The 24,511-nt window shown below is 37.1% G+C and overlaps 5 protein-coding genes across 6 annotated transcripts; 3 read left to right on the top strand and 2 right to left on the bottom strand.

Annotated features, from left to right (window-relative positions):
- Positions 1 to 357: 357 nt before the first annotated feature.
- Positions 358 to 5,142, top strand: LOC111479946 (translation initiation factor IF-2). The gene is made up of 4 exons (XM_023124875.1): positions 358 to 1,609; positions 1,859 to 2,008; positions 4,385 to 4,570; positions 4,773 to 5,142. Exons 1-4 carry the CDS (start codon positions 578 to 580, stop codon positions 4,851 to 4,853), a joined length of 1,449 nt encoding a protein of 482 aa, XP_022980643.1. The 5' UTR covers positions 358 to 577; the 3' UTR covers positions 4,854 to 5,142.
- A 630-nt stretch (positions 5,143 to 5,772) lies between these two features.
- On the top strand, positions 5,773 to 11,510 carry LOC111479882 (switch-associated protein 70-like). The gene is made up of 10 exons (XM_023124756.1): positions 5,773 to 5,985; positions 6,077 to 6,181; positions 6,868 to 6,929; positions 7,041 to 7,124; positions 7,235 to 7,266; positions 7,405 to 7,486; positions 8,367 to 8,595; positions 9,551 to 9,778; positions 9,926 to 10,218; positions 10,879 to 11,510. Exons 1-10 carry the CDS (start codon positions 5,962 to 5,964, stop codon positions 11,201 to 11,203), a joined length of 1,464 nt encoding a protein of 487 aa, XP_022980524.1. The 5' UTR covers positions 5,773 to 5,961; the 3' UTR covers positions 11,204 to 11,510.
- A 123-nt stretch (positions 11,511 to 11,633) lies between these two features.
- Positions 11,634 to 15,167, bottom strand: LOC111479982 (protein JASON-like). Of its 2 annotated transcripts, none has more exons than XM_023124929.1 (7): positions 14,919 to 15,167; positions 14,479 to 14,527; positions 14,317 to 14,387; positions 13,866 to 14,095; positions 12,847 to 13,567; positions 12,693 to 12,772; positions 11,634 to 12,060 (listed from the first exon to the last, which is right to left on the bottom strand). In XM_023124929.1, exons 1-7 carry the CDS (start codon positions 15,090 to 15,092, stop codon positions 11,958 to 11,960), a joined length of 1,428 nt encoding a protein of 475 aa, XP_022980697.1. In that variant the 5' UTR covers positions 15,093 to 15,167; the 3' UTR covers positions 11,634 to 11,957. The 2 variants fall into 2 exon arrangements, with proteins under 2 accessions (XP_022980697.1, XP_022980689.1); XM_023124921.1 differs by having other exon boundaries at positions 14,317 to 14,396; positions 14,919 to 15,166.
- Positions 15,168 to 17,045: 1,878 nt separating this feature from the next.
- LOC111480496 (phytoene synthase 2, chloroplastic-like) lies at positions 17,046 to 19,378 on the top strand. Its single transcript, XM_023125570.1, has 5 exons — positions 17,046 to 17,547; positions 17,812 to 17,862; positions 18,259 to 18,431; positions 18,610 to 18,845; positions 19,000 to 19,378. Exons 1-5 carry the CDS (start codon positions 17,211 to 17,213, stop codon positions 19,358 to 19,360), a joined length of 1,158 nt encoding a protein of 385 aa, XP_022981338.1. The 5' UTR covers positions 17,046 to 17,210; the 3' UTR covers positions 19,361 to 19,378.
- A 175-nt stretch (positions 19,379 to 19,553) lies between these two features.
- Positions 19,554 to 24,410, bottom strand: LOC111479544 (BTB/POZ domain and ankyrin repeat-containing protein NPR2-like). The gene is made up of 4 exons (XM_023124245.1): positions 23,427 to 24,410; positions 21,349 to 22,105; positions 20,144 to 20,341; positions 19,554 to 20,045 (listed from the first exon to the last, which is right to left on the bottom strand). The coding sequence occupies exons 1-4, from the start codon at positions 23,946 to 23,948 to the stop codon at positions 19,780 to 19,782; spliced, it is 1,743 nt and encodes a 580-aa protein (XP_022980013.1). The 5' UTR covers positions 23,949 to 24,410; the 3' UTR covers positions 19,554 to 19,779.
- Between the last annotated feature and the right edge of the window lie 101 nt (positions 24,411 to 24,511).

Raw genomic sequence — 24,511 nt, 5'->3', positions numbered from 1 at the left:
ATTTTGATAAATTTAATCCAACAACGTTCTAACTCGTTAGAGACTCAAGTTGCTATCTACATTTGAAAATATTTGTCTTTACTACCTATTAACTCATATTATTTGAGTTGAGTTATTAACTTACTTGATTAAAATGAGTTGAAAGTAAATAAAAATTTCATTTCATGAATTCCATTCCATTGAAAATTAGTATTTAATTGAGACGAGGTAAACTAGGTGAGACGAATTTTGTTTACCCGAGTTTGAATAAATTTAATCCGGAAGTGGGGGAGAAAACCCTAATTTTAGAAGAAAAGGTATTGAAAAAAAAGCTCAAATTTTTAAATCAGTGTCAAAATTGTAGTAAATGTTGGTGTAAATTGTAGTTTGTAATCTATATACCATGGTTTTCCCCACAGTTAGTGCCCTAATTACGAACATGGAGGGATTTTTGTTGGCGAAGGAGACCCCTGAGCTTTAAACGGATGTCACTACCGGCGCTGCTAAATCCTAATCTTAAACCCTTTTTCTGCTCACCGCCGTTTCACTTCATCAACCAGCCTTCAAACCTGTTCCTTCCCATTTTCTCGCAGCATAAATGAGTAGATCAATCGGAAGAAAGGTTCCAGGTCTTTCATTTCTATCCAATGCCAACAAACTAGGCTTTGTACCATTTTCTTCTTCTTCTTCTTCTTCAGGTGGTCATGGCCGAGGTCGAGGTCGAGCTGGCTCTCCCACTCATGGTGGACCCTTCGATTTCTCTTCTCGAGTTCCGGGTCAGGAAGATTCAAATGAGTCTAAACATGAATCTGTAGATTCTCGTGGTACTTCTGGGCTTGGACATGGCCGTGGTAAACCTAGTCCTTCCTCCTCAATTCTTCCGTCTCTCTCTTCCTTTACGCCCTCTGTTAAGTCATCGTCTGCTGGTCGAGGAAGAGGTGATGGTTCACAACCGATTCGGTCCCCTCCTGAATCGCGTTCATCGAACGGGTCGGATTCGGAGCGTAAGAAACCTGTGTTTTTCTCTAAGGATAATGCGGCCGACTCAGCTGGAAGTGCCCGACCTGGTGCGTTAGACAGGGATGTGGGGGAGAGAAATTTGCCTGATAGTTTCCTTTCTGTGTTATCCGGCGCTGGACGAGGAAAGCCCATGAAGCAACCAATCCCGGAATCTCAACCAAAGCAGGAGAATCGTCACCTCAGACCTAGACAAGAGGCGGGTGGCCGTGGAGGTTCTGGGCCTGGAAGGGGTAGTGGCGGCGGCCCTAGAATAAGCCGTGATGAATCTGTGAGGAACACAGGTAGGATGATGTCAAGAGGCGGGCCTGATGGTGAAGATGGTGGAGGTAGAGGGAGAGGCGGATTCCGGGGCAGAGGAAGGTTCAGAGGGAGAGGAAGGGGAGCATTTAGAACTGGGGAGAGAGGGGAGAGAGGAAGGGGTCAAGATATGGAGGATGGATATGCATCAGGGCTTTACTTAGGCGACAATGCAGATGGTGAGAAGCTAGCAAAGAGGATTGGGACTGAACATATGAACCAACTGGTTGAAGGGTNTGAAGAGATGAGTGGTAGAGTGCTGCCTTCGCCACTGGAGGAAGGGTATGTGGAGGCGATGGATATGAATTATATGGTGAGCACTCCCTGTATCATTTTTTGTACCTGGTTTTCCTTCCCTGAGGACATAAAGAGAATTGCCTATTAGGATTATCTCTCAACTGTTTTGACATGGTTTGTAAATTCACCGTTTTTGTTGTTTGTGATAGGGTGATAAGTTGAGTGTGTTTGGTTGAACTTATAGAAATCTGACTCTGCTTAATTTATCTCGCAAAATGTATAGATCGGATTATAACTTGGTGTTGATTTTTTTTATTTATGGCAGATAGAGTGCGAGCCGGAGTACTTGATGGGAGATTTTGAAAGTAATCCTGATATTGATGAGAACCCACCTATTCCTCTTCGAGATGCACTTGAGAAAATGAAACCTTTCTTAATGGCATACGAAGGCATCCAAAGCCACGAAGAGTGGGAGGTATCTTTCTCTATTACGAAGTCTCCATGTTTCCATTCCTTTGTTCTTGGGTCTTCTCTACTTGATAATTTGTGCTTGGCCTTTGATTTAAGTGTTTATATGAGTTATTTTTGTGGGTTTTGAGCATCGATGAGACATCCACTATACTTCATTTACGTTTTGTTTTTCCTGGATCTGCTATTATAGATGTTATTTATCTTATACATGTAGAGATGCAGAAGTGCGACAAAGTATAGAGATTATTTATATTTTTTATTTCTACTTGATTGCATTTTCCTTAGTTTTTACTTCTATATGGATATTTTTTAGATGACATTTTTGAGATTGCATCAATAAGTTTGCTTAGGGATATTGGATGGAGTGTCAATATGAATAGGAATCAGTTTGGATTTTGGTTCACAATGTGCAAATTACCTCGCTCTAGTCGGATTTAAAGGATTGCAACAATAATTTATTTAGAGACCCTAAGTTTAGGGAACATGAGGTGTTGGATAGGATCAAGTGTTTGGGTAATTTAGATTAGGATACTTTTGGTTTGTACCATCTCCAATTTATTTATGATATGTTATTGTTCTCTACCATGGATTCTATAGCTCCAAGCAATCTGTTTGATATTACTAGTATTTGAATCCGAACCATCATGGATTGACCTAGTGCTTGTAAGGGTCTTGGGAAAATAAATGGTTGATCCATTATGGTCACCTATCTAGAATTTAATATCCTATGTTATTTCTGTCAACCAAAGTCATTCGAGACTTCTTTTGGAAAAGCTTGAAAGATAATGGTGGTTTACACAACGTTAATTGGGAGAAGACTCTGCTGACATGATTCCTGAATCATCCAAGGCTTCTCAGTACATACTTGACGGTAGAGCAGGTTGAAGTAGAAGTGCAATTTGGGGAGTTGTTAGGAAGAGAGAACGAACGTAGGAGGATGCAGAAAAGCAAAGGGTGGGATAGGAAGGGTAATTCTATTTTTTTTTTTTTTTTTTTTTTTTTTGTTCCCATAGAATTGCAAGCTTTAAAAGTAACAAGTGTTATTGAGTCTCTTGCATGGAAAGGAGATTTATACAAAATATGAAAAATTCATTCATATCTGAAAATATTTATCAAAATAGAAGTTTAATGATAGCAGTTAATAATTAAAATAAAGAAAAAAAAACAGTATACTTTGCCCGGATGGGTTTACTAGCATTCTGGTGGAAAACTAGGCTTGAATGAAATGTTTGGGTTCAAGTGGAGAGATCTTGAGTGTGAAACTGTATTAGGTTTCTTAACTATTCATTTTTGGTAAACGGTAAGCCTAGGAGTGGATTTTTGCCTCTACTGAGATTGGGCGGGAGACTTTGTTCCCTCTTCTTGTGCTAGTGGATGGTGACGTCCTTAGTAGGTCACCTATTTATTCTCATTATTGGCAGGTTAGTTGTGGTCATGGTCCGATAGAGAAACAGAAACTTCTGATATCCCCTATTTACTCTCCTTATTTGCTGGTTATCTGTGGTCATTTATATTTGTGTCTTGTGTGGTACTTATATTCTTGCCTCCTTGAACGATCACTTTAATTTTGTTAATGATGCCTTTTCTTCTGGGCCTGGTAATTCCTCTGAGATGTTGATCGTAACTAAGTCTAGCTTTGGTAAATCTCTGATAAAGTTGGAACTCATTTCTTCATATTTGGCTTCCACAAGGAGATGTTGTTCTACCTTCATTTGGTTGTGACTTGATTCAGTAATTAAGATTTTTGGTGTTGGAGATGTTGAACGTTTTGCCCAATTATTAGAAAAATGGCTGCCAAATTTATCTAGTGATTAGGATCTTTATTTTGACTATTTTTGAAATACGCTGTTTCCCAAGCTGGGGAATCTCTTAATCATATATTATTTGAGTGTTCATTTCAAATGGAAAAAATGCTGTTTTCCCTTGGGTATTTTAGAGTTAGCGAAGGTTACATGAGAAGATCTATACACACAGAATTGTTTTCTTCTTAGCTAGTACATTTTGGGGTTGGTGAGATCCTAAATTTGAAGTTGTGGCCGGGAAGCTACTTTGTTCAACTCCAAGAATTAGGTCCCCTGTTGTTGAATGATGTTAGGTATGATCAATAAGTCCAGTTTAATTCTCAACATTTAGTCGTTTTTGGCATTTGTTCTTCAATTTTTTTTCATGGACTGCCATTCATAGATCCTTTATTTATTTATTTTTGATAACTTAATTTTGTTTAATCATAAAATAATTTGTTATTTGTTTTTAATAATACTAACTGAAGAGGCTTGAAACTCTCATCTTGGGTCTGGAGGATTACTTGAAAGTATGATACGCTCCTTATATTGACGGTTCTTCTTCTTCATCTTCTAACCTTTTCGTTTGGGTGCACAAGGAAATTGTGGAAGAAACCATGCAGAGGGTTCCGTTGCTGAAGGAGATAGTTGACTCGTACAGTGGACCAGATAGAGTAACTGCAAAGCAGCAACAAGGGGAGCTGGAAAGAGTTGCAAAAACACTTCCACAAAGTGCACCTAATTCCGTAAAGAAGTTCACCAATCGTGCAGTTCTTTCTCTGCAGGTTAGTGAAACCATCTTAATAGAGGATGTTTTATTCTGAATTACGTTTTCGAAAAGAAAGAAAAAATTGTAGAAATGCTTGTACACTATGCGTGGTATACTGCATCCCCAAGTACATTGTTCTTGGGAATGCAAGAACACTAAGTTTGTGTAGTTGAGAGATTCTTTAGTGGATCGTGAATGCTTCTTACTTGTATTTGCAGAGCAACCCAGGGTGGGGATTTGACAAGAAATGCCAGTTCATGGACAAGCTTGTGAGGGAGTTCTCCCAGCGATACCAGTAGGGGGGGGGGGTACCATGAAGGACATCAAGAATTAAGAAGAAGCTACTGCTACTTATTAACTGGGTTTATTACATCTTTTAATTTGAGGTCATGAGATCTTAGAAATTTTAGCCCCTTCTGATGTGTGAGAGAGGATGGTTTTTTATAGTCTATAATCTTATTGCTGCAAGAGTTGTATGATTGCAGCATTGTTGAAGAAGTGGTTCACAATAATGGGTGTTTCTTTTAAATCAACATGCTGCCCTCAGAATTTTCCTTTTAATCGTCGTCGTCATCATCATCTCTTTGCTGCCCTTGCACGCACTCTTCAGTCTCTACCATTGTTTTGTGCTTGTGGCCATTTTTGTTGAGTTCTTGAGCAAGGTGAAGCTAGTAGTATGTAAAACGAATGCTGCATATAAGGGCAGATCAGAAACGAAATCGGGTTTACTTCAACTCCATTCAAACAATATTATTGGATTTATTAGCACCGTTTATATTTTTTAAAATAAAAATTATAATGAAAATAGAAATTATCTATTGAATTTTTTAAAAATTAATATATGTTTTAAAATATATAAAAAGATAGGAGAAAAAAATTCTCGTAAATTTTCTATTATGAATCTTCTTTTTGATTTTCGTAAAAATAAATGGAGAATATTGCAAGGGTGAATACTGAAATAGGAGGTGGGAACAAGGACTCGAGAAAGCTTCTCCATTTTTTTTTTTTTTTTTTTTTTTTATTGAATTAAGTCATATCGAGATCACGGGTTTGTATATACATGTATGCATTAGTAGTATGAATAAGAGAAAAAAAAAGATAGATATGTTAATGATTGGCGGTTAATGTTATACAATAAAAACAATTAGTGGAACTTGGGAAAATTATTTTGTGTAAAACATTACAGAAATTTTAGGGAAAAAGAAAAAGAAAGATTCTTTTATTTCATGAATAAAATTGACTCTCAATGGCCAACAGTCCCAACTGAAAGTGCAGGAAGCAAACCTAAGAAGAAGGAACGTTCGGAGAAAATCTCGATCGAAGAATTGAGAGGATCGCAGGTTGAATTCCCTCCGATAGGGTACTGCTCGATCTTTGGTAGCTCGGCCACCCCCTTTTTGATCCCAAATGGCCTCTAATGGCGTAATTCCGGTGCGTCTCTTCGTTTTTTCGGTGTATGATTTTCTGGGGTGGATGTTTGTAGGCTCAACTTGATTTGAATTTATGATTCTTGTTGGAGCAGAGACCGGAAGATGCCGGTAACAGCTTGGAAAAGATCAAGCGGCAGCTGGCCTCTGGTTCTGGTCGGAATTTGTTGCAGGGTCCTCTTCTCAAGCGATCTGAAACAGTACGATCATTAATTCACGAATTTCAACTCTCTATTTCTCTCTTGTTGTTTTGAATTGATGTTTACTGTTGAATTTCGCTGGGTTTGGTGCTTCCATTTGAATCTGTCTCGTCGAATTTTCGGTGTCTAAATTGCGCAGCAATTGCTTGTGAATTTTATTTGGTAAAGTAGGATAGTTTTGTATATTCTATAGATTTGAGAGAAATTTTCTTTTTTTCTTTTCATTCCTCCCCCCTTTCCTATGTGACCCGGGTGGCTCCAATAGCTGAAGTTCGCTTGTCATAGTCAAGATAAGGAAACTTACCTTGATAACTCTTTTGGTATTGATTTTCCATTTCTAATGGGATTTTCATATTTTTCCCATGAAGCATGTCTTTTGGTGGGGAAATTAGGCTGTCTTCAGCAATGTTTCAAGACTATATTAATTACTCTAATGTTCATGAAACTCATTAACATAATAGGGGGTCGGTATTGTATTTGAAGGACGAGAAATGTGAGATACACCGATTTTCATGCTTTAGCTGTCTGCAAATGTGTGTTTATGAGTATAGCCGTTGACGTCCTAATACGCTCACATTTAAAGATCAAGCTTCTATTTACTGCATCTTTTTATTCTTAGACTTCATTCCAGTTGCAAAGAGCCTCCATCCTAGATAATCTGATGTTCACTATTTCGATTTTCACAGTTGAGGAAATGGAATGAGCGATGGGTTATTTTGGACCCAACAACAGGGAAAATGGAGTACAAGTAACCACATTTCCACTTTTTTTTTTTTTCTCTCCTGCTTGGTTCAATGTATTATACGATATTCGAAATAACTCATACTTTTTTCTCCTTCCTTTTTCAACTTCTACATAGAATTAGGAGAAACGAGGCAACTATCAAGGGAACTATTATATTTGATGCAAATAGCAATATTACTGTTTCTCCTGTGAATTTCCAGTAAGTTTGATTCTTAAAGGTCAATTATAAATTTCATCTAGAATTTTGCTTGATTCATCATGGCTTTGATAATTACTAATTTATCTTTTCTCTTCATTTTTTTATTCTAGTGGGCTACCAAAGTATGATGGTTGCTGTATCTGTATCCTCATTATTTTCCTACTTTATTTTGTCGCAAATTGGGGAAAAGATTTACTCAAGTGTTATTATTGACAATTTAAATCAAAGTTATGTCTGAACTGGTGTTCTACAGTTGCAAACTTCTTAACTATGCCTTCAGATATCGGCACACCCCAGAAACAAGATTACTTCCTCTGTGCAGAGACTCCTGGTGCAGCTAGAGCTTGGGTGTCTACCTTGCAGTATGTCATTCAAACATGCCTCATATCAGTGATATTCTTTGTGCTTCATCTTTATGAACCCACATAAAGCACATTTAGTTCTATACCTTTTCATGCCTAATATTATCATATCTGTAAGTTCATACATAAAATATAGTTTCTTAACCTCCATTGGAGTATCTGAGATTTTATGGATAAACGTAAATTGCAGAAAAAGAAGATAAGTTATCTGTTATCCTCTATAAAGAAACTGAAAACTAAAGTACCAATCATCATTTATTAATGCATAGTTATAGAATTGCAAACTAACCGATGTATAACCTGTAAGTGGTTGCATTCTTGAATTTTGTAAACATCAATTTCCTTTTCATCATTTAATTAAAATATTTTTCTTTTAATAAGAAACCAATACATTCCCTCTACAATCAAATACAAAACAGGAAGATGAGAAATCTCCCGGCCACCAAGCAACTTTTAAAATTGCACCCTCATCAGAAAAAGTAAAACAGGGTCTATGAGTGTGTAAAAAAGGAGCAAGAAACCCCTTAAGATCCCAAAAGTCACAAACTCTTCTAGAAGTGTCGTGAAGATTCTTTTGTCTCTTTCCACCTAAAGCTCTCATAAAAAAGCTTTAATAGCATTCCTCCAAAGAACTTTAGCCTTTTGAGCAAATTACTGAATAACAGCTGTAATACAGTCTGCTTTCAGTTTTTATGAGAACACCATTTCAACCTGAAGGCTTTTCTGAACATTGTTTGATGACTCCCCGTGGTGGGCTTGTATTCTATGATGATTCATCTTATATAAGGAAGCAATTTAATAATTTTGCTATTTTTTCCTTAGATTCATAGTATGGCTGATACAGTGTCTTAATATTATTTTTTTCACCTTCTCCAATCAGTGCAACCCAGTTGGTCCTTAAGGCCCATAAAGAGGCTGTAAATTCCTTGAGTGGCAATGGCTCTGCAAAATTAGGAACAGTAGCCACAGTAGTTGCTGCTGCCAATTCAACCGCCCAGGAAAGTTCCAAAGAAATTGAAAGAGCAATGCAGATTTCTTTAAGAAATACTCTGGGAATCATCGCAAATAAAACAACTGATGGCCCAATGGATGATTTAGCGATTATGAAGGTAAAGCATCTGACCATATTTGAAATGCATGTCTAACATTTTCTCCATACTGAGCTCTGCTTTTGCACGTTAGTTTAGCTCATGGGGTGAAATGCTTCATTTTTTTTAAGTTCGCTTTCTTGTTCCAGCCTTGTGCTCTTCTGACACGACGACTTCAGATTCTAAATTGATTTGTTGCACTTTAATGTTCTACCATCTGCCATTTATTTGATGGTCAATATGTGGTCCTATGCCAAATTCTGGAGATGGATGAACGTCATATAATTTAGGTTTCTATCCGTATAACTTAAAAAATGTTGAGTTTATCAGTGGTTGGAATATCTAGAATCTTCCCCTTCCTATGTTCATTTATTTATTTAGTTTGATTGTTTCTTCTCTATTTTTAAAGAGCTGTTTTTAAATGTGGATATTTTATTTTGGTCTCGTTCTTTCTGGATTAGCGTAGGACTCAGGTAGAACCAGTGGGAATATATTATTTTCGGTGATAATATCATTAAATATAGTGTACGGCATGTCTTTTGGTGTTCAAACCATAATATGTTCTTTTGTAAGTACAAGCAGTTGATGATTATCTAGGACCAGAAGACCCTTCTTTTGTAGTTATTTGGTGGGGTTTTCTCTACCCTTGGCTCGTAGGCTGTTCTTCTTGGCCTGCTTTTGGTAGATGCCTTTTTTTTTTTGTTAAATATACAGGCAGACTATTCAATGTATAATTATCTGAATTAGATGCTAGGCTTTAGACTACACTTCTTTCTTGTTATAGTAAAGTTTTCATTTCCACAACAAAAACTATGTAGGTCTTGAACAAAGAACCCTCGTTTTGGATCATGTTGGTTGTGCAAGACTGCTACTCCTTGTATGAGGCTGAATTCCTGGAGACATGATGAACAACAAATGTAGTATGCTGTAGGCCCTCTGGCATTTCATTAAGTTGTTTATCTCCATATTTATTCAGGAAACACTACGAGTTAAGGACGAGGAACTACGGAATATGGCTCGTGATCTCCGTGCACGAGATTCAACAATAAATGATATTGCTGAAAAATTATCTGAGACAGCTGAAGCTGCAGAGGCTGCTGCATCTGCAGCCCATATGATGGATAAACAAAGGAAAATTGTTTGTGCAGAAATTCAACGTATAAAAGAAGATTCTGAGAAGCAACTGGATGCATCCATGTTGAAGGTACTGCTTTCTTTATTATATGACACTTAATTAGAATTCACAGAAGGGCCTGTGCCATATCTGTCAGTATGGCTTCCTTGATATATTTTCTATTTAAGTTATGTTTATGACTTCCTCTTCCACTTCCACTTCCACTTCCACTTCCAGCTCAAAGAGTATGAAGCAAAATTTATTGAAATGAGTAGAGAAAGAGATCAGTTGAAAAAACAAAGAGATGCTGCTAATCAGGAAGCAGTTATGTGGCGATCTGAGCTTGCAAAAGCTAGAGAGCAGGTTGTGATTCTAGAAGGTGCTGTTGTGAGAGGGGAGGAGAAAATCAGGGTTGCGGAAGAAGATGCTGAAGCAAGAATAAAGGAGGCTAAACAGAAGGAGTTAGCTGCTTTGCAGGAGAAGCAGGAGCTTATGGCATATATAAATAGGCTACAAGCACAAATTCAGAGGTTTATCATCTTTTCCCCTTCTAGAAATTCTTACTTGGATGCAGTTGTGTCTTTTCCCTCACCATAGCTGTTTGATTGATTAAGTTGCACGTGTTACTCTTTTGCTATCTGTCAAAGCAACAACGTCCTCTTTCATGGGAGCTATTACCCTGTTGATCAATTTTCGCCTTTTTACACATTATATAGTTACATTATTTAAGCATTATTTGTCTGGGTAATAGATCCAAAATTATTTTGAACCTCTTTAAAATCAATGATTTTACTTTTGCATTTTTTAGGGAAAAAAGAAAAGAAATATATACATATACACACTGTAGTTTGACTTTTTTTTTTTTTTTTTTTTTTTTTTTTTTTTTTTTTTTTTTTTTTTTTTTTTTTTTTTTTTTTTTTTTTTTTTTTTTTTGGAAATTCGACTGACTTTTCCAGAGTGTTTTCTGAAGTAGATAAGAAAAACAAAGTTGTTAGCAGACCGCCCTTAAAGACTATAAATGGAGCTTTGTCTTCTCTCAACTCAGCATCGATCAATACTGTATCTTAAATTTCATTGTTGAAAATGTATCATCTTTAAGTTTTACTAGCTTGATTTGAAGGGATTCATTTGATGCGACCTTTTATGGCTAGTAAACTTCAATCTGATTTTATTTTTTGTCCGCCTCACAGACAACATATACAAGTTTTTGAGGAGAAGATGGAGTCTTGCCCAGGTAACGATAATTCTCTGCTAACGAAGCATGTTGACTCGTCTGACGATAATGTGGATAAAGCATGCTTGAGCGACTCTAGAGCGATACCAGCCTCTGGTGAGGTCAACCTACGACCAATTGGAGATGGGGAATGGAGTGATATTCAGACAACAGAATCAAGAATCGCTGATGTTAGAGAAATTGCTGCGGAAACTGAAGGAAGCAGCTTAGATATTACTGTTGTTAGCCAACCAGTCAGCAGCCAGCATGAGCAAGATGTGAGCTCTTCGAATCAGCCTTAAATTCAACATAATACAGAACATAAAATGCATGTCAGATTAGCATACACCACATCTAGTTGAGAAAAATGCGAACTCTATCTTTTCCATTATTTTCTGTGGGAGTAATATTCAATTATTTGACTGACTGGTCTGATGTTTGTGAGTACATTTCTTGGAGTTTAGATGCTTAAGTTTTAACAGAATGTGTTCTGTTGTGTGAGCCAATTGATCAATGATTTATACTTCTGTGTAGAGAGCCAGTAGATGTAAATCTAGAGAACGAAGAACATTGATTCTGAGTGTTTCTATTGATGGTCAGCTTCAATCTTGTGGAATCTCCTCACAAATTACTCACCAGGATGCCATCTGAATTTTCTTCACAACATTTTCTATGAGATCTCAAATTTAGTCAGAAATCAAAACAATTCAAAAGATATGATCCTTGCTTTTGAAGGGCCAACTTCAATTTTTCTATAAGATTTCAAATTTAGTTTATAAGCACCGAGTCAATTCATCGTCAATTATCAAAGAAGGTTTACAAGCTCAAACCCATAAACAAGAAATTGCAAAGGCTGCATAACGCATGTATTTCTTTTTACAAAAAAGGTGAACTGTGAAACATTCAGCCACTTCTTTCCTAGTTCCATTTCTTTGTAGACAACTCTCAACTGACATGAGATACGATGATAGCACTTTCAAAATATGAATTACAGGATGAAGGTACTACTCAATAGGATTGGATCACACGGCCGTAAAAGAATGTGTACTAGTTTTATCAGTATGATACCACTGAACTGGGTTGGATTGAAGATTGCAGCCGTGAGAGTGCTGTATCATCTTCTTCATCAAAAGCTACAAGCTTTCCTTCGAAATTCTTCCTGCATAATCATCAACAGAAGGGAGAATAAAAGATTTGAAACAGTTTGATAAAATTTGCAAGAATCAAGACGGTTGGTTGTCATTAAATACATGCTTAAGAAACATACTTCAAGCCCATAGCTAATAGATATTGTCTACTTTGGCCTATTACGTATCGCCGTCAGCCTAACGATTTTTTTAAAACACATCTATTGGGGAGAGGTTTCAACACCCTTGTAAGAAATGCTTCGTTCCCCTTTCCAACCGATGTGGGATCTCATAATTCACCCTCTTTGGAGACCTAGCGTCCTTGCAGGCACACTGCTTGGTGTCTAGCTCTGATAGCATTTCTAATAGCTTAAGCTCACCATTAACAGATATTGTCCACTTTAGCCCATTACGTATCTCCATTAGCCTCAAGGTCTTTTAAAACGCATCTACTAGGGAGAAGTTTCTACACTCTTATAAGAAATGCTTCATTCCCCCTTCCTTTCTCGTAAGAAAAATACTTATGTGCCCCAACCTGCTTTTTGCTAAGACATCTAATTTCCAAGCAATTCTATTCTAATACATTCTACTTGAGGTATCAAATCCATTAGTACCATGAGGCTAGAACAAAAGCATGGAAGACAGCAAGACTGAGTAGGCATACCTTGTAACTATGCTTTCTTCTGACAGCGCCTTCTCTAGCCTTTCCTCAAATGGTGTCGCATGCCAACTCACTTTCTGATCCTGCAAACAAGAAAACAATCGGTCAACTCACCATTCAAATAAAGGAAAATTTCAAAAAACAGTAAAGAACTTACCTCCTTGTACTTATTGGTCGAATTTGGGATTCCATTTCCATCCCATTCCTTAGGTGAGATTTGAGCAGATTCCTCCTCATTCCAATGAGCAGCAACCAACCCTATGATTGGCCTGTCCCCAGCACTTCTTCCACCACGAATTGGCCCATCTGCAGCCACACATTTCTTACCCTCCTCATCACGAGTAGGCTTCAACCAAGCAGACAAGCTTGCCTCCACCATCAAGTCCTTCTCATGTGTATTAGCCTTCACATTCCTTTCTGGCATAGGTGTTATCATTTCAAGCTCTTGAATAGACTCCCTCGTTTCTCTTGAAACTCCTTCCAGGTTAGATTCTTCTTCCTTCAGTGCCTTCAATTGAGCAGCACTCTCAACCGTGTTCATAACTGAATAAACGTACTGAGACCTGATTCTTTCTTTTCTATGATCCAAGCTTTCTGGAAAAACTGTTCCAGGTGTTTGCATTTCGTCTGATAGCTGTAGAGGTGTTGGATGAGGTGATGACTTTAACACATTTACTTTTTCTCTTCCACTTCCAGATGAACTTCGCCTGGGAGATTCGTTTATATCACATTCAAAACGTACGGATTTACTCTGGCATGTAGTCATTACATTATCAGGACTGTTAAGAGCAGCTATAGAGGTAATAACACTTTCAGTTTCACTGCCTTCAATCGGGTAAGCAGAGATTCTTTGAGGATTCTGTTCACTGGTAGTACAACTGTAATATCAACAAGCTCCATAATGTGAGACAGGTAGTACCAAATTTTGTTAGAGTAATGTAATAACAATATTTAAAGATCAGATGATAAACAGCATACTCTCTTGACCAAAAAAGCCAATATATTCAACCAAATTGCACATTTTTCCTATCAAAAGTATGCCGGGTTCATCAGTTCTTGTTTAGATAGCTGAACGTTCATGGATAATCTATTAGCTCATCCAGAAATAAGATGACCATGCCAATGAATTCTACGCAAAATCATTAGAAATATGTTGTTTCAGATATATATTACAACCTGCTAGGTGTACGTTCAGCAGAACCTGACTGATTTCGCCACTCTTCCATATGTTTAACAGGTGTACGGGGAAAATCTGGGTGTGTTTCAGGGAATGCATTTGGAAGTGACTCGTATTTCAAAAGCTCCAAATCTCTGTTATGATGAGGGGAACCCAAAAGCTTGCTAGATGCTTTACGAATTTCAGTTGGGGTCTCCACTATAGTTCCACAAGCCTTAAGAAAGTTGGCCTACAAATTAATGTCCATAACAACTGGTTAATGTCCATATCAATTATCTCCACTCTTATCATTTATCTTCAACAAATGATAAGAGTTTTGAATCATTAAGTTCTGTTTGCTCAGAGAAGCTCGTTCTCTAGTTCATGCCTTTCATTTCCCTAACTAATTACATACTGAAATCCAGCGATTTGTCATCAAAATCAGCACACACTGGTGGGAAGGTTGCATACCTCATCCTTCAACTCCTTGATGTACCTTGGAGATCCAATAGACTTGGAACCTGAATCCCTCCTAGGAGAATCTTCATTTTCTTTCATAGAACAAAACAAAAACATATAAATAAAACAAAAGAAAACATACAAGGAAGTAAGAATCCGCAGATTAGAATATACCTTCAGAGAGGAAAAGAGTTGATAAATGATTTCGAGCTACCACAGGCGCCTGCAGCATGAAATTGAAAGTGAGAAGTGATCAAAAAGCCATTTATCCATTTCCCTGATTCCCTCAGATACAAAGCAAACTAAAAAGGATAAAAAAGAACAGTAGAATCTCTTTATTTCCAACCAAAGCCAAATCAGCTACTTTATTCAGGAAAACAAGCAGATCGAAACTACATAAGCCCTAACAACATCAGAATGGAGGAGGAAGAACCTCGCGATACAAAGAAAAAGCACATAAAAGAAAAAGGTTTTAAAAAAAAAACAGAATCAGAACAGAATCTTCAAAAGAAACAGGGGAATAAACTTCCGATTTCATTTCATTTCTCCAAACTCGAATCAAACGAAGTGATTACAAAGTTCAAAAGGAAGGAAGACGAAGATTGAAAACCCACCCTGTATTTGGAACAAGAAGGATCAGAAACAAAGTGCCCTCGAGATCGATGGCGTTCGTCTCTGACTTTGAAGCAATCAAAGAAGCAACCCATTGCACTCGAAACCGATCGATCAAGAAACCCAATGAAATACCTGCAAAGAAACCCTAATTCACGACTCAACTGAGAGCACATATCATTGATGATCGTCACACCAGCCAAAACGAAGAAACCCCACCCCCCCCTAAAACCCAAACCAAAAGGCCCCAACAAAGCACAAAAATCGATTCTTTCTTTTTGGGTATTGCTTTTCTTTCAAATTTTCTTGTGGGGTTGTAAAATTTTTTTGTTTCCCAGTTGGGATTTATGCAATCAGTGTAGAGGAGAAAGTTGATGAGTCGTTTTTTTTTTAAAATTTGAATTTACAAAACGAGGGAAAGCTATTGGACTCATTTCCTTTTCCTACCATTTTCATACTCGAATCTATTCATACTCGCTTCCATAAGATGACACGTGGAAAAAAGTAATTTTGATTTGGTAATAAAATAAACTATTTAGCTAGATTTGGACAAAATATTTATTGTCATAATAAATCCATTATTTTTTAAAAATTTTATAACGATTTTGTAACCTCCTGGTGGACCTATTAATATTTCTTTAAATTTATTGGTGCCAATTTTGATCGGATTTAATGAGCAATTAAATAGGATGGAAATTCCAAATATATAAATTATCTTTTTTTTATAAAAAAAAATGATTTAATTTTAGGAGAAACGTTAGAACTATCTTCCCCCCTTTTTTTTTTTTCATTTTATTTGTAAAAATACTAAAAAAAAAAAAAAGAAAAAAAGAAATGAAGAGTAATTAAATTAAAAATATGGATATAAATATATATTCCCTCTCCAATTAATTTTGACGTTTATTGAATTTAATAGTAAAAAAAGTGGATGGGGTGGATCTTGTCAAACATTTTGATCATTAAAAAATTTAAGTGTACTTAGTCAACAATTTTATTTTTTTTAATCATAAATTTATTTGCATTATACAAAAGCACAATCATGTACTAAACGAAATTAAACTATATAAATATCCATTAATATTAGAGCTGATTTTAATTAAATGTTGAATTTTTAATTTTTTTTTTTAAATTTGAAGTTATTAGTTCATGAATAAATGATGAAATTTACCGATTTTTAAATAATTTAATTTAAAAAAAATGTATATAAATATTTGCATAATTAGTGTAGAGAAAAAGAAGAAGAAAATTGACGGTTGATTTGATGAGAAAGCAAAACCTTGTATTAGTTCATGAATTTGGGATCCAAATCATATTGAATTTGAAATTCCCTTTTGCTCTAAATAAATCATTATTTCTTCACTTATCAACCTCAATTTTCACACATTTTTCTTAAATAAAAAGTAATTCAAATATTAGCAATAAAAAATTAATTTTCTTTTATTTCATAATGCTCGTAGTGTCTTTCACTAAATGTATCAGTCAAGTTATGCTATCTTGATATATTATCTCCACGTGTATAAATTGAACTAATAACCATTATTATTTGGAAGAGTGTTAAATATATATATATTTTTTGAATGGATGGTAAATGTGAATTTAAATTATTTATTTAAATTTGTGTTAGTTAATAAAACTAATATATATATATATATATTTATTTATTTTAATAAGAGTTGTTAGAGAATTAATAGTGAAAAATAATGGTGAAATTAAATAAAATTAAAATAAATATAGGTGCACATCTATTATTTGTAATTATTTAATATAATTATTGGTTTTAAAGAAAAGAAAACTAAAACAGTTGACCTTAAAAACTCCAAAAATATAAAATTTATAAAACCTTAAAAACTCCAAATAAATAAAAGTTAACAATAAATACTTAGTTTTGTTAGTGTTAACATCCCAACTAAACTTTTTGTTAAGTTGTTTGGAGTAATCAAAGCTTCCAATTTGGATATCCCTTTCACTGCTATTCTTACCTCGAAGCAGAGTGCCTCAAGTAAGAAACTTTGTGGGAACAACACAAATATGATATGGGGTCTTAACTCTGTCCACGAATCCCCCCATGTGGGATCCTTGGGATTATTCAAGGGAAGAGCTGCTTCTTGAAATCCCACCATAAACGACTTTAAATTCATTATGGATGAAAGATTGGTAGTCATCCATTTACCCTTTTTGCTCTCTTTCTCTCTCTCTCTCTTTGAATCTCTCAGATAAAAGGCTTACAGAAAAGCTGCAAGAGGAGGAGAAGAAGAAAATTCGAGGGGGTTTTTGTGGGTGGCTGTGAAGAGAAGATGTCTGGTGTCAATGCTAACTCCCTGCTGAGCCCCATGCCAAGAATTAGCAGCAGCAGGTCAAATGGGTGTAAGAGATTGAGTCTGTTTTCTTGTGGGGTTTTGGCATCCTCTGCTGCTGTAGCCAACCCTTCAAGATCCTCTGAAGAAAGGGTGTATGAAGTTGTTCTGAAACAAGCAGCTCTTGTGAGGGAGCTGCCCAAGAGGGATGGAGAAACAGCTTTGGATTGGGATAAAACCATACAAAATGAGGGTATTAGTGATGGGAATCTCTTGGATGAGGCATATTCTCGCTGTGGTGAGGTCTGTGCTGAGTATGCCAAAACATTTTATCTGGGTAAACTTTCCCCTCTTTGCTCTACTGCTTCATTTTTGTCTTCCCATTTTTCACTGTTGGGATATGAATTGTTTGGCTGCCATAACAATGGATCTGATAGTGATAATGGTGGAATGATATCTGTCCCTTGGTGATCCAGATTGTGAAGAAAAGAGGCATAGTTTTATTGTAACCACAGATTCTGATAAACTCTTCACATTTATCAACTCTGTATCCCAACCTGCAAATGATTGTTTGATTGTGCCTCTTTCTTGCTGTTCTTAGGGACACAGCTTATGACACCGGAGAGACGAAGAGCGGTGTGGGCGATTTACGGTATCAGTCATCCTCTTCCTCCAGCATCTTATCTTTTTGTCTACTGCAAACTTTGTCCATTTCTATAGAACAAGTTGGCTGTATTGCTCCATGTGGTAGCCATGCTTTTCTGGTTATTTTTGTTGATGATTCAGGTTTTTTTTTCATAAGTTCTCGAACTTCAAAAATTGTACATTGGTCGTTTGATAACTGTTTGATTTTTGGTTTTTCGAAATTGTGTTTGTTTTCTTACCATTTTCTACCATAGTTTCATCGTTCTTAAGAAAACATTTAACGTCTTAGATGAATTTTAACGTACTACTGACGTATAGGTCGTTTGCCATAGCAGTTCAGTGTTTTCTTTTTGATGTTATCTTCAGTTTTGAACATTCAAGAGTGTAACTCTTTGTAATGCAGTTTGGTGCAGAAGGACCGATGAGCTCGTGGATGGACCTAATGCTTCACACATCACACCTAAGGCTCTCGAGCGATGGGAGAAACGACTAACCGATCTGTTTGAGGGTCGAGCGTATGATATGTATGATGCTGCTCTTTCTGATACAGTCTCAAAATACCCTGTTGACATTCAGGTAAACTCACTCCTTCCTTCGTGATATGAGAACTCTGGGCTGTCATGGTTAACAAATAATCAGATCCCAATGATTTAAAACAAGCAACGATAATTTAACTACTCTCCATCTTCGAGTAAAGATGGCTCACGTATGTTTCAATTCTCTTGGCTTGCAATTATACGTTGTGTTTCGACAGCCCTTCAAGGACATGATCGAAGGAATGAGGTTGGACTTGCGAAAATCGAGATACGAGAACTTCGACGAGCTTTACCTTTACTGCTATTATGTTGCTGGGACTGTGGGGCTCATGAGTGTTCCTGTCATGGGATTGGCACCTGAGTCGAAAGCTTCAGTTGAGAGCGTCTACAATGCAGCATTGGCTCTCGGACTCGCCAATCAACTCACTAACATTCTAAGAGACGTTGGAGAAGAGTAAGCTTTCTTCCACAATCTTAGCAACTAGAGTTACTTTTAACATGTACAAACTACAATGCCACAAGGAAATGTTTTCGAACTTTTCGAAACTTAGCGATATGTTCTTGTTTGTTCGATCTTTGAGGAGTTGGGTCACGTTTTGTTTCGACAGTGCTAGGAGGGGAAGAGTGTATCTCCCACAAGACGAGTTGGCACAAGCTGGGCTATGCGACGATGACATATTCCGAGGGAAAGTGACCGAAAAGTGGCGGAGTTTCATGAAAGGACAGATAAAAAGAGCAAGAATGTTCTTTGATGAGGCTGAGAAGGGCATTGGAGAGCTGAATGAAGCCAGTAGATGGCCAGTGTGGGCGTCCTTAATGCTTTATAAGCAAATATTAGATTCCATTGAAGCAAATGACTATGACAACTTCACCAAAAGGGCATATGTAGGCAAAGCAAAGAAATTGCTATCACTTCCCATAGCCTTTGGAAAAGCTGTGGTGGCCCCTCAAATTTCAAAGATGTGGTAACATCATAGTTTTTTTTTTTTTTTTTTTTTTTTTTTTTTTTTTTTTTTTTTTTTTTTTTTTTTTTTTTTTTTTTTTTTTTTTTTTTTTTTTTTGTGATTATTCAACACGTGTCACGAATCGCTCATTGTAAATTTTAGATGTTAGATGTCTTTGAACCAAATTGACTTCACAAAGGAAAAGCTTAGAATTATTCATAATGGAATGAAAAGGTAATTCTTTTATTTCATTGATTTCGTTCCAATAGGAAGGAATATGAACTTTTGACTTTTTGGTCGAAGTTTAATGTTTTTAATCAATTGAACGATGTCAATTAACATGAGCTAAAAAGTTGGTACTATTTTACCGCTCGAAAACAGAAAGGATATGTTAAGAAGATCAAGAATATTTGTACATTCAAACTCTACAGCACACGTCTCACTTTATTTTCTCCTACCCTTGTGATTTGTGCTCGGTTTTGGCGAGGAGGAAGATGAGTAGGACGATGAAATGCTTGATCGGTTGTTCTCCGCTAAGTCCTTGGATAATGCCTTTTGAACCTCATCTTTAAGTTCCATGAACCGAGCCTTCTTCTTCCGCTGCTCCTCTGGAGTTCCCTTTTCAAGGAATAGAAGGTCGGGCATGTCATCAGCTAAAAAGTTGTCGAGAACTTCCGAGCAATGAGGGAAAAAGCGTCGACCCGTATTCACTGTGATCAGGTGTGATGTTACATGAGTGATGAGTTCATCTTACACTCAATTGGATGAAAAGTAGAAAGTAATTAATAGATGGTGTTCTGAAAAGTACCTGTTTTCATTAGAGCTTTCATTCTTGATTGGAGTCTTTTGGTTCGCACAGATGGTGTTTCATTTGAGTCAAGCTTCAGCAAGTTGCCAGATGACCCCTTGGAAGATACAAGGCCCTTATATGCTATTGTTAAATTGGCATCCGCAATATCCATTGCGAGCTTGGCCTCGGCAGGGAAAATATAACGAGCAATGGTCACTGAAACAAAGGAAACAAATGTTGGGTTCTTGATTTGATAGTGCTTAGATTTAATTTTGTTAGAATAAGTTAAAACTTGGAGGAGCTAGATTTTGTGACGTATAGTATCCCACACAGTTGGAGAAGAGAACGAAGCATTGCTTGAAAGGGTGTAGAAACCTCTCCCTACTAGACTCGTTTTAAAACCTTGGGGGGAAGCTCGGAAGGGAAAGCCCAAAGAGAACAATATCTACTAGCGATAGGCTTGAGTTGTTACAAATGGTATCAAAGTCAGACACCGGGCGGTATGCAAGCGAGAACATTGGGCCCCAAAGGGAGGTGGGGTCCCACACGGTTGAAGAGGAGAACGAAATATTGCTTATAAGGGTGTGGAAATCTCTCTCTACCAGACACGTTTTAAAACCTTGAGGGGAAGCCAGAAAGAGAAAGCTCAAAGTGAACAATAGCTGCTAGAGGTGGGCTTGAGCTATTACAAATGGTATTAGAGCCAGACACCGAACGGTGTGCCAGCGAGGATGTTGGTCCCCAAAGGGGAGTGGATTGTGAGATCCCACACAGTTGAAGAGGAGAAGGAAGCATTGCTTATAAGTGTGTGGAAACCTCTCCCTACAAGACACGTTTTAAAACCTTGAGGGGAAGCCTAGAAGGGAAAGCCCAAAAAGAACAATATCTACTAGCGGTAGCTTGGGCCGTTACAAATGGTATCAGAGCCAGACACCAAGCGGTGTGCCAACGAGACGCTGGGACTCAAAGGGGGGTGAATTGTGAGATCCCACACGGTTGGAGAGGAGAACAAAACATTTATTATAAGGGTGTGGAAACCTCTTCCTACCAAACATTCCTACCAGACGCGTTTTAAAACTTTAAAGGGAACCCCAAAAGTAAAAGCTCAAAGAAACAATATCTACCAGAGTGAACTAAGGTTGTTACATATAGTTATCTCATTTCATTACCGATGTGTGAATATATATATATATATAGAGAGAGAGAGAGAGAGAGAGTATCACCTCTATTTTCAAGATAATCTAGAACATGCATATCAGCCGTGGGAATATGAGTTTCGATTTCCATACAACCAGAAACTGAACTCCTACGCATCTCTCTCTCCAACACATCAATGCACAACCGATCTTTGTTAGACTCCTGTCCCTTATCAGTCATCTCATTATAATCCTTAGGCCTAGTCAGCCTCCGACAGATTGTAACCGCAGTTTGTCCATCAGCTGTACGTTCTAAAGCAGAGGTTCCCTTATCCAGAAGGGCCACAATGATTTTAGGATCCTTACGCCTTGCAGCAACATGAAGAACTGTTTGTCCCCTAGGATTCTTAAGATCGAGATCTGCCAAGCCTAGATTAAGAACCTCTTTAATCACTCTAGGATCACAATAGGCAGCTGCATAGTGAAGGGCGTAAGCATCATACAATGTAATATCAGAAGATTCATTTAAAAGAAGTTTCAATAGTTCAATATCATCAGCATCCAATGCTTTGTGGAGATTCCTGATTTTCCTCTCACGGTTTAGGTCCACCTCTTCTACAATATTTGGTTCAGTCTCTACCTGAGATTTCATACGCAGTGACTTAATCTCACTTGCAACTTCATTTGGAAGCTCTTTTTCTAGAGACATAGCCTCAAGGTTCGACCTTGCGACTCGTTGGATGCAAGGGGAGAGTAGCTGGTCCAGATGACAATGGTATCCAGCAATCAGAATAGTCATCACATCTTCCACAGATGCCTTCTCAACAAAACTTAGGAGCCGACGCTGCACAAGTTAGTCGATACCGAGTTAGATTGTGTATTCACTCACGATCAGGTTGAAGAGAAAGAACCTAAACTAAAATGAAGCACCCTATGACTTGATTTTGTTATGCTAAAGCAGGATAAGCAGACGACTTAGTGAACTCACCCTTATGCAGAATCAGTATAGTATGCAGGTTAAGCTATCTATTAGATTAAACCACCTCATGCTCATCTAATCCATCAGTAATCCGTTCAAAATCAATGCGCACATAGCTACCACAGGCCAAAGAGCTAAGCTAATGATCTCGTTCTTAAAAGCAGCAAAAAGTTTAGGTATGCTAAATATCTCACGTCCGCTAATTAAGGGGTTGATCATGAATTTATAAGTAAGAAATACATCTCCAGTGGAATGAGGCCTTTTGGGGAAACCAAAAGTAAAGCCATGAGAGCTTATGCTCAAAGTGGACAATATCATACCATTGTAGAGAGTTGTCATTTCTAACATGGTATCAGAGTCATGCCTTTAACTTAGTCATGTCACTAGAATCCTTTAATGTCGAACAAAAAAGTTGTGAACTTCGAAGGTGTAGTCAAAAGTGACTCAAGTGTCGATCAAAGGGTGTACTTTGTTCAATGACTAGAGAAGGAGTCAAGTCTCGATTAAAGAGAGGTTGTTTGAGGGCTCCATAGGCCTCAGGAAAGGCTCTATGGTGTACTTTGTTCGAGGGGAGGATTGTTGGGAAAGGAGTCCCACATCGATAATTAAAGGGATGGATGATGAGTTTATAAATAAGGAATACATGTTCATTGGAACAAAGCTTTTTGGCAAAAGTAAAGTCATAAGAGCATAAGCTCAAAGCGGACAATATCCGATATCATATCATCGTGGAAAATTGTGATTTCTAACATTTTTTTTTAACCTAACAATTCTCTCACTTGAGACTGATCCAGTCAACTAAGAATTTCATTCTCAAACGACCATCAGCATTTTTATTACAAACTTGCCAGTGAAATGGTATCGCCTCCTAATATGTTTTATCTTCAAATGATAGACTGGTTCTTCACCAACTGTATGATGCTCTTACTATCTATATAAAGAATCGTCTCAATCAGACTCAATCCTTTAAATGTTACCAATCTAATGCTATACTGCATTTCATTTCTTTTTAGTGGTTTCCCCATAAAAATCTGCGAAAGAAGCTACAGTATTGGGCTCAAATAACGAAGTGATAACATGAACTATAAAAAACCAACGAATAAAACAGTAAACTTTCCATCAAAGAGACTGATCAACAAAACCATATGGATAAGAAATATAAAGAATTTGAGAAATGTTCTCGTACCTGAACAAGCAATACCATCTCTTTCGTCTTGAAAGTGGCAGAAGCATACAACAATTGTAGAGTAAAATTAATAGCAGGGCCACAAGCATGATGAGCACAGGACTCATCCACACACGTTGACACTTCTGGTGGCAATGGCTTTAGCTTTCCCGTGTACAAGTAATTCAAGATAACCTTGAAAGCTTCAATTCCAACCTTACTGAAAGGTATCAACTGAGACATACAATATTTTGGCTTTCCATCTTTTGTGGAGCTATCCATTTCCTGCTTAAAAAGCTCATGAAAAAACAGACTCCGAGCCGCCAAGATACAGCGATGAACACCAACTTCAATGCCCTCAACAACAACCACAGCATCGGTATAGTCATAGTCAGAATCATTCACTAGCTTCTCGAGGCTTGCGCTTAGCTTGCTAAGGCACAAATGGTCAGAATTTGCAGAAGGGTCATTGCTGAATGTTGCAGCAACGTTGTTATAACTGGACCCATTTGACACATAAGAAGACGATGAGGGATCGTCCATGGCTTAAAATATGCGCTTCCACTAAGATAACTCAAGAAAGAAGCTCAAAAGTAACAAAGATTGAACGAAATCACGATGCTCAGAACACAGATTTGGAACAAGAACTAACTGAACCAAATAGGGAAATTTCTTAACTATTTCTTGATCGAACCCATGGATGGAAATTACGTGGTCAATAATCAGACAAACACAGATAATCAAGACTCAATACTCAGAAATGGAATCGAAATCTTACTGAAAATGCTCCTTTCAGGCGTTCATCCATGGACTACCAAAAAGAATTTCAAACCCAAAACTTAATCGAACACAAAACATCGCAAGAGATTAAGCGAAGAACAAAACAAGAAGAGATGATGATCTGAGGATTGAAGAAGAAGAGCTAGTAGAAGACGACAGAATTGACCTAGATTTATGAAGTTGCATAAATTTCTGGTTACGTTGCAACTTGCATCCTCTCATAAATTTTCAATAAAAGTAATATATCATATATCTTTAGTGTACTATAAAGCAGGGCTAGAGTACAAATTTAATAATTAAAAAGTATTCTTTTTAAAAAAGTGAAT

Source organism: Cucurbita maxima, unplaced genomic scaffold, assembly GCF_002738345.1.
Source record: "Cucurbita maxima cultivar Rimu unplaced genomic scaffold, Cmax_1.0 Cma_Scf00001, whole genome shotgun sequence".
Lineage (NCBI taxonomy): Eukaryota > Viridiplantae > Streptophyta > Magnoliopsida > Cucurbitales > Cucurbitaceae > Cucurbita > Cucurbita maxima.
The sequence above is the reverse complement of the archived record's forward strand: the minus strand, read 5'-3'. Positions and strand labels throughout refer to the sequence as shown.

What these genes read in the sequence shown, in the direction of transcription:
- LOC111479882 (XM_023124756.1), top strand. Translation starts at nt 5,962, where the DNA reads ATGGCCTCTAATGGCGTAATTCCG. An exon ending in CCTCTAATGGCGTAATTCCG is followed by an intron (nt 5,986 to 6,076) that starts GTGCGTCTCTTC and finishes TTGTTGGAGCAG; the next exon opens with AGACCGGAAGATGCCGGTAA. An exon ending in GCTTGGGTGTCTACCTTGCA is followed by an intron (nt 7,487 to 8,366) that starts GTATGTCATTCA and finishes TTCTCCAATCAG; the next exon opens with TGCAACCCAGTTGGTCCTTA.
- LOC111479544 (XM_023124245.1), bottom strand. Translation starts at nt 23,948, where the DNA reads ATGGACGATCCCTCATCGTCTTCTTATGTGTCAAATGGGTCCAGTTAT. An exon ending in AGATGGTATTGCTTGTTCAG is followed by an intron (nt 22,106 to 23,426) that starts GTACGAGAACAT and finishes TAACTTGTGCAG; the next exon opens with CGTCGGCTCCTAAGTTTTGT. An exon ending in AGATTATCTTGAAAATAGAG is followed by an intron (nt 20,342 to 21,348) that starts GTGATACTCTCT and finishes CCTTTGTTTCAG; the next exon opens with TGACCATTGCTCGTTATATT.
- LOC111480496 (XM_023125570.1), top strand. Translation starts at nt 17,211, where the DNA reads ATGTCTGGTGTCAATGCTAACTCCCTGCTGAGCCCCATGCCAAGAATT. An exon ending in TGCCAAAACATTTTATCTGG is followed by an intron (nt 17,548 to 17,811) that starts GTAAACTTTCCC and finishes TGCTGTTCTTAG; the next exon opens with GGACACAGCTTATGACACCG. An exon ending in AATACCCTGTTGACATTCAG is followed by an intron (nt 18,432 to 18,609) that starts GTAAACTCACTC and finishes GTGTTTCGACAG; the next exon opens with CCCTTCAAGGACATGATCGA.
- LOC111479982 (XM_023124921.1), bottom strand. Translation starts at nt 15,092, where the DNA reads ATGTGCTCTCAGTTGAGTCGTGAATTAGGGTTTCTTTGCAGGTATTTC. An exon ending in CTTCTTGTTCCAAATACAGG is followed by an intron (nt 14,528 to 14,918) that starts GTGGGTTTTCAA and finishes TTCATGCTGCAG; the next exon opens with GCGCCTGTGGTAGCTCGAAA. An exon ending in TCAAGGAGTTGAAGGATGAG is followed by an intron (nt 14,096 to 14,316) that starts GTATGCAACCTT and finishes ATTAATTTGTAG; the next exon opens with GCCAACTTTCTTAAGGCTTG.